An 11,885-nucleotide genomic window follows, 5' to 3' on the forward strand; every position below is an offset into this window, starting at 1 on the left:
GCGGCCGGGCCATAAAAGGAGGCCGGAAGGAGGGAGCAGGCTTCTGCACCGCAGCCCCGGACTCCCTTGGGCTCACCCCGGTGCCCAGTGCCCACCGCACCTGCACCCACGTGAGCGGCACCTGGGCAGGTAAGGCCTGGAGGTAAGGGGGTAGCTGGTGGTGGCAGGACTTGCTTCCTGCTAACTGTGGAGTCCTCTGGTTCTATGGCCCGTGCTGGGTTCACGGCCCCCAAGCTCTGCAGAGAAACCGTTCCCCGGGAGCCGGGCGGGGGGACGGTGGGACGCGTTTACAGAGGCTGCCACCCCGAACTTCTGTCTCACTAGGCGATCTTGGAAGTTGCTGCCTCCCCTGGGCCTCAGTTTGCCTATCTATACAATGGGCTTTATGAACCCTGAGTGGGAGGCCTCCTCAGTCTGGGAGCAGGACAGTTGGGTCCTTGTCTCCAGTGTCCCAACATGCTGGGTGATCCAGTCTCTGCCCTTTTTGGGCCTCACTTGCCCAGTATGAGCAGCATACGATGGGGGGGGGGGGGGGGGGACTCAGGTTCCACTGTGTCCCCGCCCTGTAGACTGACCGCCAGGCCGATAGGTCCAGGCCCACAGAGACGCCGGGGTCCCGCAGCCCCGGCAAGTTCCTTGCACCTTGGTCGAGAATCAGGCTGGATGGCTGAGCGCCCGGCAGGCCCCGCTGCCCATGCTGAGCCTTGGGGCCCCCATCCGTCAGGGGGGCCTGGGCCTTGCCCACCCTGCCAACGTTTTCCGGCACTCTGGGTCCTTTATGTAGAAGTGGCCGGGGCATCCTCCCTGCTCTGTGACGTATGCCCATTTCAGAGGAGGGGACAGGCTCAGAGAGGCTAAGTGGAATCTGAACCCCGACCCAGCGAAACCCCCCGCAGAGGCTAGCAGGCCGGGCGAGCCCCAGAAAGGGGCTCTCTGGGGTAGGAACCCCAAAGGGTGTTCTGAGCCTGGAGCGCGGGGTGGGGGGGCTGGTTCAGGACCTACTGCGTGACTCTGGGCGTGATGCCCCCTCTCTGGGGTGCCGGAGGGCCTGAGAACAGCTGGAAGGAGCTTTCCAGTGAGTCCCGGCTCTGTGGGGCTGGAGGCCTGGGGGCCGGGGGGCCGGCAGGCAGTGGGCATGGCGCCTGCCGTCCTCCCTGCCTGGGTATCGTCTTTCTCCCTCCTCCTCTGGACTTTGTTTCCCGGGCCCGGGTGGGGCCGGCGGGGAGGGGGTGCCCCTGCTTCCCCAGGCGGGGCCCTGTCCCCTGGCAACCCATGGGCAGGGCATCGGGATTCCGGTCTCTGTCCTGTCGAGAGCACCAGAGCCAGGCCCAGAGGCTGCGGGGGCCCAGGGGCAGCATGTGAGTCGGGACCCGGCGTGGGGGCAGGGTGGGGGTCCCGTGTGGACTGGGCTTTGTGTCTGGGACGAGCGTTCACGCGTCAGTCGGTAGCCTGTGCTCACCTGTGGGATCCGCGGGGCGCAGGGAGGGAGGTGCCTCAGTCCCCCCCCTCGCCCCGCCCCGGGCCCAGCTGGGGTGCAGGGTCTGGTGGGGGCATGTGGGGGTATGGGGGTGGCCCTGTGTGAGGGGGCTGGCTGGGAACCCGTGCGGCCGGGGCAGAGTCTGGGCGTCTCAAGGTGTTGGGGCGTGTGCCCAGCCAGGGCCCCGGGAGGACCCTCCTTGCTGTGTGACCTTGCTCTGAGCCTGAGCCCTTCCAACGGGCCTTTGCCCGAGGGCAGGAGGCCAGTGCCGAGGAAGCAGATGTGTAGCACCAGGGGCCATAAACCCAGTTTCAGTCTGGTATCGACGTGATACGGGGTGGGGCTGGGAGGGGCAATGGGGGAGGGGGGCTTCCTGGGAGAGGAGGCGGCTGCCTGGGAATGGAGGCTCCGGCCTCGGGACCCGCTGCTCTGCGGCCGGCTGTGTGGTCTCGGGTGAGCAGCCTGCCCTCTCTGGGCCTCGGTTCCGTCTGCTGTTGACTGGGGACAAGAACGGCCCCCTGGCCGCGGGCTCTTACGAGGAGCAAATGAGACGCTGCTGTGGGGCGCTGTGTGCAAGGGGCCACGGGAGACACGGGAGGCTCTGTGATCGCTACCACCCCTCATTCGTGCGGAGCCTCCGAGGCCCCGAAAAGGCTGACCCCCTGGGCTCTACCCCTTCGGGCCCCATGTGGGGGCCTCATCGGCCCGGCTTGCAGACGGGGACACTGGGGTGCCACAAGAGAGGACGCCTGCCCCGGGGTCACCCCGAGAGCAGTGGTGGGTCCAGCATTTAAAGACCATTAGCGGCCACTGTGAGAGCATGTATCTGGTGCCTACTGTATACTGGCTACATGGCAGACTTCCAGGGTGGACCCAAGTCCCGCGGACTCTACCTCCGGTCCGGGTGTGGACACTGAGGCCGGAGGTACCAGCCGGCGGGGCCCCGGGGCCTTGAGCCCAAGACCCAGCCTGAGCCCCGCCCACTGGCCTCCGTGACTCACCCAAGAGGAATGGGCCAAGGAGGAGGCAGGGCCCCCACCCAGGCCCACTGACAGCCTCTGGGCAGGTCCCCCCCCCCCCCCACCGCCTCCCCGGAGTTAATGTCCTAAGTGGCCTATAAATCCTGCCGGGTGTACGTCCCCCTGCCCACTCGGCAAACACTCCTTCATCGCCGTTCGCACACCTGCCTCCCCCCACCCTTCCCGGGGAGCTCCAGGGCGTGGGGACAGGCCCGCCCAGCCCTCAGGGTCAGCACCGGGCTGGCGCCGGAGGGGAGGCCTGGAGGCACAGCCAGGTCTGTGGCAGAAATGACCCTGACCTCCAGGTCCTGGGCACCCGGAACGAGCAGCGTTTGCAGAAAACTTGCCAGTCTTTATCACCTCCCTGCTGTATACTGCGCTCTGGCTGCAGGAGGGGGTGCTCATCTGGGCCCTCCGGGAAGAGAGGGTCCTGGGCTGAGGGCTTCCAGGGGCAGAAGACGAGACTCAAGGACGTAGCCACCCCTGTGGCTTCCGGGAGGGCATCTCCCTGGGGGCTGTGTGGTCCCGGGATTTACTACCCAGGCTTGTCCGTCTTTACCTGTTGCCTTTCTAATTATAGTCTCAGTATTGGATACATACGGACGCCTGCTTAGTACACGTTAGTTAGAACATGGTTCCCATGGTCCATTTTATGTTGCCTGACCCCACCTCTCCAGCTCAGGGCGGGGCTGCGTTTTCCTCTTTAGAACGGCAGCCTTCACGAGCAAGGTGGCCCCAACGCGGCAGGTTCTGATAGAACTGGGAGATGGGAAAAGGACAAGGGCTGCTTGAAGACCTGGGAACGGCCAGTTCCTTTCCTCAGCCGTAAAAAGGTGAAGCCTAAACTGGGTGCTGGGCCAAGCAGCGGGAGATGCCCGGACAACAGGCTCCAAGAGCGGGGGCAATCGGGGCGGGGGGGGGCTCCCTGGAGGAGGTGTCTTGTGGGCTGCAGCTAGGAAGGCCGTGGAGCAGCACAAATGCAGAGGAAGCTGCGGGAGGAGGAGGAAGAGGGTCAGGTTTGGGGTAGGGACCCCTGTGAAGTCTGGGTTTTGTGCTGAGGTCAGACGGAGGCCCTGGAGAGCGGGTGCGTGCCTTCATAGGAGGGGGTTCCCAGAGCTGTGCTCAGCAGAACCCCGAGGCTTGAAGAGGTGCCAGGGCCCCCTGGGGCACTGGATCAGGGTGTGGCCAGAGGCTCCGCGGCCTCACCTGGCCCCGCAGGACAAGGTCCAAGGCGTTCCCTAGCCCGTCCTGGCTTTATGGCACCGAGGCGGGGGACTGTCCGGGATGGGACCAAGTGTCCCTTTAGGCAGGTGTAGGGGAGGGAACCAGGAGACCGGAGTCTCTGCCAGCCATCCTCCCTCTCTGAGCCTTAGTTTCCCCACTTGACATCCCTTAGTGAGGGGCAGGCCCGCTGATGAAAGAAATCTTACAAGAGGAACCTCAGAATGTGTTGCACCCTGGGAGACAGGCAGGTGCGCTCGTGCACACGGGGGCCCAGGGAGGCTGCCTGGGGATGGCCTTGGGTCTGGCCACGTGAGCTGGGTGGGAGAGGGCAGTAGCAGGAGTCCCGGAGACGAACGGGCAGGGGCACCAGAACATGTCAGACGCTCACGGGGCAAGCTGTTGAGAGAGTCAGCACGGGAGTGAGCCACAGGTGCGGCTGGATCCAGGCGTTCACACGGCATTTTTTACGGACGCCTGTTGGCGTCAGTGCTGCCCTCAAGCAGGCTGTGTCCGTGAGGGCACACGTGCCGCCCCCAGCCGTTTGCTGGGCAACAAGCCCGGGGGGCGGAGGGCTCCGATCTTCCAGGGTAATCGCAAAGTCTCAGGACCAGAATTTCACGTCATTGGCAGGCTGGGTCACGCGTCCATCCCCGAAGTGACCATAGAGGCCCTTTGGCCAGGACTTTGGCCTTCGAGGGAAAGGAAACCGCACCTGTCCCCAAGAGAGCGGCCGGGGGCCGTGTCCCGGTCCCTGACGTGTTGGCCGTTGTTCCCTTCTCCTCCCCCAGTGAGCCCGGAGCACCTGCGCCCGGAGCCGTGGGCAGCTGAGTCCCCCAGGCCATGGACCGAGTGACCAGATACCCCATCTTTGGCATCCCTCACTCGCCCCGTGTGGGTGGCCTGGGCCTGGAGGAGGGCACCGGCCACACGTTCGAGCTGGTGGACGTGGGGCCTGCGGCCAGCGGCTGGGACCAGAACAAGCCACGGGCCCTGCCTGCTGACCGAGAGGCCGGGCCGAATGAGGCCGGGCCGAAGGCGTCCCGGAGTCCATGTGCCTTCCTGGACCGGCCAGCCCCGTGGAGGCTCGGCCGGGAGGGTGACGAGAAAGAGGAGGCGAAGGCCTGCCGTCGGCACCCAAGGGACGCCCAGCCCACGCGGCCACGGAGCCTGGAACGGGAGCACCAGGCACCCAGGAAGGGCAGCACGGCGCCCGCGCTCCAGGGCGGGCCTGCCCTCGGGGACCCCGGGAGCCCCGGCCAGGCTCAGTCTGGGCCCCCGGAGGAGCACGTGGTCGACAGGGAGCAGATCAACTTCCTGACGGCCAGACGGCAGTTCTTGAGTCTGGAGCAGGCCGGTGCGGCGGCCGCCCAGAACCTTCCAGCTAGGGCGGCCCCTGCGTGCGCCCCGCCTGCCGTGGGTCGGGCCTCCACGGCCTCGGGCGGGCTGCCCCCGGCCAGCGGGTGTGCCGTCCCCCCGAAGCCCCAGGGGAGGGACGCGGTCTCGGGAGGGAAGGGGGGCGCCGGCGGCCTCCCCGCCGCCCCTGGTGCCCGGGCTGTGGGCGGCCGTGGCTCCCGGTCCCGAGTGGGGTCCCCGGAGCCCCCCGGGGAGACGCCCATCGAGCGGGAGATCCGGCGGGCCCAGGAGCGGGAGGCGGACCTGCGAGAGCAGAGAGGGCTACGGCGGGCGGCCAGCCAGCAGGAGATGGTAGAGATACCCACCAGGCCACTGCTGACCGAGGTCGGCCCGGCCTCGGTCCCGCGGCGGGACAGGGGGCGCCCGTCACTCTACGTGCAGCGGGATTTGGTGCAGGAGACCCAGCGGGAGGAGGACCACCGGCGGGAGGGCCTGAAGCTGGGCGAGCCGGCCACGCCGGCCAGGGCGGCCCTGGGTCCCCAGCCGGGACTCAGGAAAGCCCTCAGCTCAGACTCCGTCCTCGGCCTGGCCCCGGAAGACGGGCCGGCCCGCCCTGCTCCCGCGGTGACGGTGACGAAGGAGGACCGCGGCGTCCCGGCCGACGCCCTCCAGCCGCGCCTGCGCCCCGGGAGCCCCCGGCTGGCGCGCCCGGCCCTCCACGCGTCCGGCAGGCCTGGGGGTCTCTCTGCGGCCGAGGCCGAGGCTGTGGGCTCTCCACAGGCCACAGGCTCTCCGTGGCATCTCTTGGAATCCTCTGGAAAACCGGCAGGCGTGAAGCTGCAGTGCCCCAAGCCCCGCGAGGGGCCCCCGCCGGCCGAGAGAGGGGTCATCCGACAGGAGCATTTCTGCCTGCGGCCCCTGCGGTTCAGGGTCCCAGACGGGCCCCTGCAGGCCGCGGCCCCCCGCGGCCCAGGCTGGGAGGGCGGGGGGACCCTGGCGTCGACGCTGCAGAGGTCTCAGTCGTCCCAGCTGCTGGAGAAGGAGGTGGAGAGCGTCCTGCAGCGCGAGCGGGAGTTGGCCGAGGAGCGGAGGCAGGCCCTCTTTCCTGAGGTCTTCTCCCCGCCGCCCAATGACGACGACGACGACGACGACGAGGAGCCCGAAGGCTCCAGGAGCTCCTCCGCGGCTTCCGGTGAGGGGTGGGGGGGTGGAGGGGTTGGGAACACCTGGGGGGCTCCGGCGGCCGGTCTCTGTACCTGAGCTGCGGATTCTGGAGGCGGACGTCAACTCTGCCTCGTCAGGGGTGCGAAGGTTTGAGGGTGTCGTGTCCCCCGCCGTCCGCTGCTGCCCAGTTCGTCCCCCCGACGGCCCGTGCTTTGCCCGTCTATCCGTCCATTCTCCCGTTTCCTCGCCGGGCAGACACTCGGAGCGTCCCGGGCTGGGGTCTGGTCGAGGGTCCCTGGGACCCTCCTGACGCCCCCCTCTCCCCGCGCAGGCGTCACGGGCGGCTACTCCGTGTCTGAGTCCCACTTCTTCACCCCCATCCACCTGTCAGGCGTGGCGGGTGCTCCCAAGCAGAAGAAAAGGAAGGAGCCGCGGGTGAGTCCGGAGCCCGTTAGGGCCACAGGAGGGCAGAGCGAGACGCGGGCAGGACCTGGGTTGAAGCCCGACGCCCTCACTGCCTGTGGGTGGCCGTGCCTCTGCCTCTTCCCCACGGGAGTGCACAGCGCGTGTCCCTTTGTCTGTCGGAGGCCCCCGAGCAGGGTCCCCACCGTGAGGGCGTCCCCCTGAGTCCGTCTGACGGACGGGCTCCGCTTCGAGGACGACAGTGACAGTCGATGAGCACCGTCATACCGTCACCACTGCGCAGCATGTGCGGGTGATGTGCACGGGGCTCTGCGGGCCACGCCTGTACCGTCTCAGAGCCACGTCCGTCTTGCCACACGCCCTTCAGAGAAAGCTCGAGTCGCCATGGCCAGCGTCAGGCGGTGCTGCTCCCACACGGGGACTCAGCCCAGACCCGACTCCGCCCCCCCGCAGTGGTCCCCCTGAGGCCGTCTCCTCCCTGGATGGGGGGAGGGGGGGGCGCTCCGGGCCACCAGGGGGAACCACGCCGCGTCTAGCCTCACCGCCTGCTCGGCGGCTCGGGGCACCGCGTGGGAGCCCAGTGACCCGGCTCAAGTCCGGTCCTGCCACTCGCTGGCCCGTCATGCTGGGCAAATCCTCTCTGACCCTCAGTCCCCTCCTCTGTAAAATGCGCGTGGTCGTGGTCGTAGGAACAGCCCCCTCTGAGCCCTGGGACGGGGCCGGGCTGCAGGAGCTCAGGAAACGTTGGCCGTCTCCCTTGTGACGAGTTTGCAGAGAGAGCCTCGAGGCTTCACGGAGGGGGCAGCGCGGGGGAGGCAGGCTGCGCACAGCTTTGAGTCTGGGGGGCCGCGGTGGCCAAGGAGCCCCCTCCCCTCCACCCCGAGTGGGGGCCCAGGGGGCCGGGCGTGGAGTCCCAGGCCCCGGGGCTCACGTGCCTCCCTTTCCCACAGTATGCCAGCCTCAGCGCCTCCGACCACATCAACTCAGAGGTGAGTGTGCCCCTGGGCCCTCCGCCGCGGCCTCAGAGCCGTCAGGGGCCTTTCTCGCGGCGGTGCGGCCCGAGCCTGCCGGAGTGGGTTCTGCCGGGAGCCACTCGGGGGGGGGGGGGGCTTGCCGTGGGTACAGACCGTGGGAGAGAGGGTCTGGGCCAGACACAGAAGGAGGCTCACGGGACAGGGCGTGAGAGCGGCCGCTTTACTGCCCTTGTGGATTCGTTTATGAACTGGGTCCAAAACGCCAGAGCTGGCAGTGAACCTGCCGTGGGTCTCAGCGTGACCTACCACGCTCCTTGACACTGTTACCAGGGGGACGGGGTCTAAATCGGAGGAGGGGATGGCCTGCTTCCCTCCTGTTCTAGATCTCTCCTACGAGCTGGCCGTGGGGGACGGCGCCCAGGGGTCGGGACCCTGACGGGGACTCCGTGCCTCTCCTGCAGGTCCTTGAGGCCACACGGGTCACCCGCCACACCAATGCCAAGGCCAGGTGCTGGGAAGCCCGTATCTACGCCAACGGGGGGAAGGGCTGAGCCGGGCGCCCCGGGCCCGCCCTGGGGGGTCTGCTGGCCCATCCCGAGCCCCACTTGCCTTAGGAAACAGGTGCCTGCTTAAACTCCCCACCCACCCCCTCCCAACCCCTCCCCCCCAGAACCACAGATCAGGGCCGACAACCCCGAGGCCGGATGCATTTCCAGCCCTGAGGGTTCTCTTTCCGGTTCTTATCTTCCTGGAGACGTTGTTGTGTTTTCTGTGTGTAATGCGGGGGATGGAACGGGAGGTCTCTCGGTTCTGCTTCTAAGACTTTGCCAAACACTCTGGGCCCCAAATGGGAGGAGACCAGCCGCCCCCCACCCCCAGGTCCAGATGTGATTGTCCCTGCTAGTCTGAGGGCCGTGGGGCTGGTCCCTGGGGGAGCCGCAGGTCTGAGGGAGGAGCACCCAGTCTGAGGGCCTCTGTGTTGTCCCCCAACCCCACCCCCGCGTGGCACACCCAGCAAATCTCTGAATTACAGCCCTGTGGGGTTAGCCACCCCCCCCCCCGCCCCCGGCAGAGAAGAGGGCTGAAGGGGACCCACGTGCTCTGTGCCCCCCCCCGCCCCCGCCGCGGCCCAGCAGTGACAGCGTCAGTGCCTGTCCAGGGGGCGAGGCCAGTGGGTCCCCCGGGTGGCCCTCCAACAGCGTCCCTGGTGTCCGGGGAGGTTGGAGGGGTCCCCGGTTGGGCCCTGTGTGCGTTCTATCCTCCCAAGGTGTGGACGCTGGACCCAAACCCTAGTTCTGCAGCCATCCTCGGGGTGGCCTCGGGGGTCCCCAGAGCTCCTGTGCCTCGGTTTCCCCTCCACGCACAGGGATGGCCGGCCTCAGCCTCCAGGCCCCTCCCGCTCCCCCTCTCCTTGGCCGCTGCACGGAAAACTGAGGCGGCCAGTTCCAGAAATCCTGCGGCCGCCCCCGCCAGCCCAGGAGGCAAAAGCCTGAAATAGCTGGGCGGGGGTGGGGCCGTGGGGGCCCGGGGCGGGCTGGGAGGGGCTCTTCAGGGTAGAGAAGAGACAGGCCGAGGGAGGAGGCAGGGCCCCAGTCCGAGGGAGGAGGCGAGGTCTGTGTCCACAGGCAGGGCCTGGGCCGGGATTCCTACAGTCTGTCCTGCGTCAGAGTGCGGGCCCCACCCACCCTTCAGGGAGGCACCTCAGGGGCTCGCCCTCTCCTGCCGGGTCAGCCACCTGGTGCCAACGGGCCTGCCACCACCCTCCCCGAGTCGGGACCTCCAGGGTGGGGGCGCTGCCCGAATGACTAGTTCGATGGCTCTGGGCTCAGAAGTCCTAACACCTGGGAATGGGCAGGGCCGGTTCCCGCGGGACCCCGGGGACCCATCTCCCCACTTTTCCAGCTTGCAGAGGCGCCGCATCCTGGGCCCGCGGCCCCTCCTCATCCTCGTAGCACAGGGTCGCCGGGCTCTCTGCCTCCCTCTCGTGAGGATGCTGGGTCCCCAGGGCACCCAGAGTCACCCCCTCCTCGGGGGCCTTGACAAAGGTCCCTTCTGCCACGTGAGGCGACAGGTCTGCAGGTCTGAGGACCAGGAATGGGGACGTCTTTGGGGACCTTATGCTGCCCACCAGACAGAGTCTCCTTGTCCCCTGTCCCGGTTAACCTTCCCTGGCCTCTGCTCAGGGCCTCCTGGGACTGTTGCACAGGCCGTGCACAAGGCCCCCAGCCGAGGTGGGGAGGGCTGGGCTCCCCTATGACCTGGGCCCTTCTGTAACCCCCCTGGCCCGGCCGCGCTTCTCTGCACACAGGTCACGTCACGGAGGGGTACATTCATGAGTCCTCTAGGTCAGAGGGCCCCCGCCCATGGTGGGACCAGCTCTCTGGTCTCAGTAGACTGTCCTTTGACCCCCATAATGCCCCCATCACCATGGCCTGTGAAGGTTCCCCCAAAACACAGAGAAAGCCACTGCAGGGAGTGATGTCCTCCCCCAACGCGGTCTGTCTGTCCCCCCACATACTTGCTCTACCCTTGAATCCTGCTCTGTCCGGTGGGTGCCACAAGGAAGGTTCAGAAACGGCTTCCCCGGCGTGGGTCTGCCTGTGGCCCCGCCGCCTGGGGGTGGGGGGGGGGGGCCACTGGGGACGTCCGTGGGGCCCCCCCCCCCACCCCCGACATCCAGACCAGGGTCTGGGCACAGCGGGAGATTCATCTGCAACCTGCCGGCTCCCTTGGGCCACGTTTGTCCCCACGGGGGCTCAGTCGGGGACAGGGGACCCTCCAGGACACAGTGTCTGCAGCCCCTGGGGCCACTCCATTCGAGAGGCGATATCGGCCCTCGATGCCGACCCTGGGACGGTGCCCACGCAGGAGACCCGCGTCCCGCTCCCGCAGCCAAGGGCCACCAGGTGGAGCAGAGACTTGAATGTTCCACGGGTGCATGATGGCCGTGTCCCCGCCCACCCCGCCCCCTGCCTGGGTGACCAGGGCCACCTGGGGGGCCCGCAATGTGGGCGGGGAAGCAGACCTTGTGTGTTCAGCCTGATCGACAAAATGGACACGAGTTCCTCAAGAAGTTAAACACACAACAGCCATGTGACCCGGAGGTTCCACGTCTGGGTCTGTCCCCAACAGAACGGGAACCAGGGACTTGAAGAGATACTGGCACCACCGTGGTCACGGAGGCACGAGTCACAACAGCGAAAGGGGAGCAGCCCAGGGTCCCTCCGTGGATGAAGGACAAACACAGTGCGTCCATCCCCACGCTGGAATGTGACCCAGCCCCAGGAAGGAAGGACGTCCTCCCACCTGCCACCGCGTGGAGGGACCCGGAGGTCACTGTGCGCGGTGACAGGAGCCGGACACAGAAGGACACGTCCCGCGTGACCCCCTCACAGGGGTCCCCGGAGGAGTCCCGTCACAGAGACAGAGTAGATGGTGGGAGCTGGGGTGGGGGAGGGGGCAGGGAGTCCTTTGCTTCATGGAGACAGTCTCAGTCTGGGGAGATGGAAAGTTCTGGAGGCGGGGGGGGGGGGGGGGCGCGGGTGCAGGACAGCGTGAGTGTGCTTGATGCCACTGAGCTGTGTGCTCGGAAAGGGTTAGAGTGATACATTTTGTGTTATGTGCATTTTGCCAAGATCTTTAAAAAGCTAAAGGAAAAGTGTTCAGTCTCTTGAAAGCACACGGAGGCCCTTGGGAACCACCCAGAGGAGCCCACAACTTGCCAGCTTAAAATAACTAGAAATACCGGACGGCGAGCCGCGTCCTCCGAGACTCTGGGTGGCGTGGGTGTGGGCGGGACGTCCTGCGTCTGTGACTCACCTGTGTTTCATTCTTCATCCACGGCCGGCCGACCCCTCCGGAGGCGGGGAGGGAATTCGGTCCCCTGCCAGGTCTCCTGAGTCTCGGTGGGACCCAAAGCGGGAGGGTCTGTCTGGGAGGCGACCTCACCGCAGGCGTCCCTGGCGGCCCCTCATTCTCTCGTGCAAGGGGACAGACGTTCTCCCACGTGTATTATGATCCCGGAAGGGGGGCCCTTAGAAAGGCTGGAATACAAACCACGTTTCCAACTAAAACGTGCTCCTCCCTCCAGCCGGCTTCTGAGCTGCCTGGGGGGAGTCGGGAGCCGCTCTTACATAATCCACTCCAGCTTGCGCGCGGTGCGGACGCGGATCCCCCAGGTTTGCTCTGCAACAACCATCCCAGCAGGTGGTGGCTCAGACTCCAGCTGCTCCCAGCGCTGGCGATTCCGTG

The 11,885-nt window shown here is 67.1% G+C and overlaps 1 protein-coding gene across 1 annotated transcript; it reads left to right on the forward strand.

Moving 5' to 3' along the window:
* The first annotated feature begins 552 nt into the window (after nt 1–552).
* On the forward strand, nt 553–8,387 carry MISP (mitotic spindle positioning). The gene is made up of 5 exons (XM_040461844.1): nt 553–1,358; nt 4,509–6,265; nt 6,569–6,672; nt 7,611–7,649; nt 8,096–8,387. The coding sequence occupies exons 2-5, from the start codon at nt 4,561–4,563 to the stop codon at nt 8,183–8,185; spliced, it is 1,938 nt and encodes a 645-aa protein (XP_040317778.1). The 5' UTR covers nt 553–1,358; nt 4,509–4,560; the 3' UTR covers nt 8,186–8,387.
* The last annotated feature ends 3,498 nt before the right edge of the window (nt 8,388–11,885 follow it).

This window comes from Herpailurus yagouaroundi, unplaced genomic scaffold, assembly GCF_014898765.1.
Source record: "Herpailurus yagouaroundi ecotype Mexico unplaced genomic scaffold, PumYag 295, whole genome shotgun sequence".
Classification (NCBI taxonomy): Eukaryota; Metazoa; Chordata; class Mammalia; order Carnivora; family Felidae; genus Herpailurus; species Herpailurus yagouaroundi.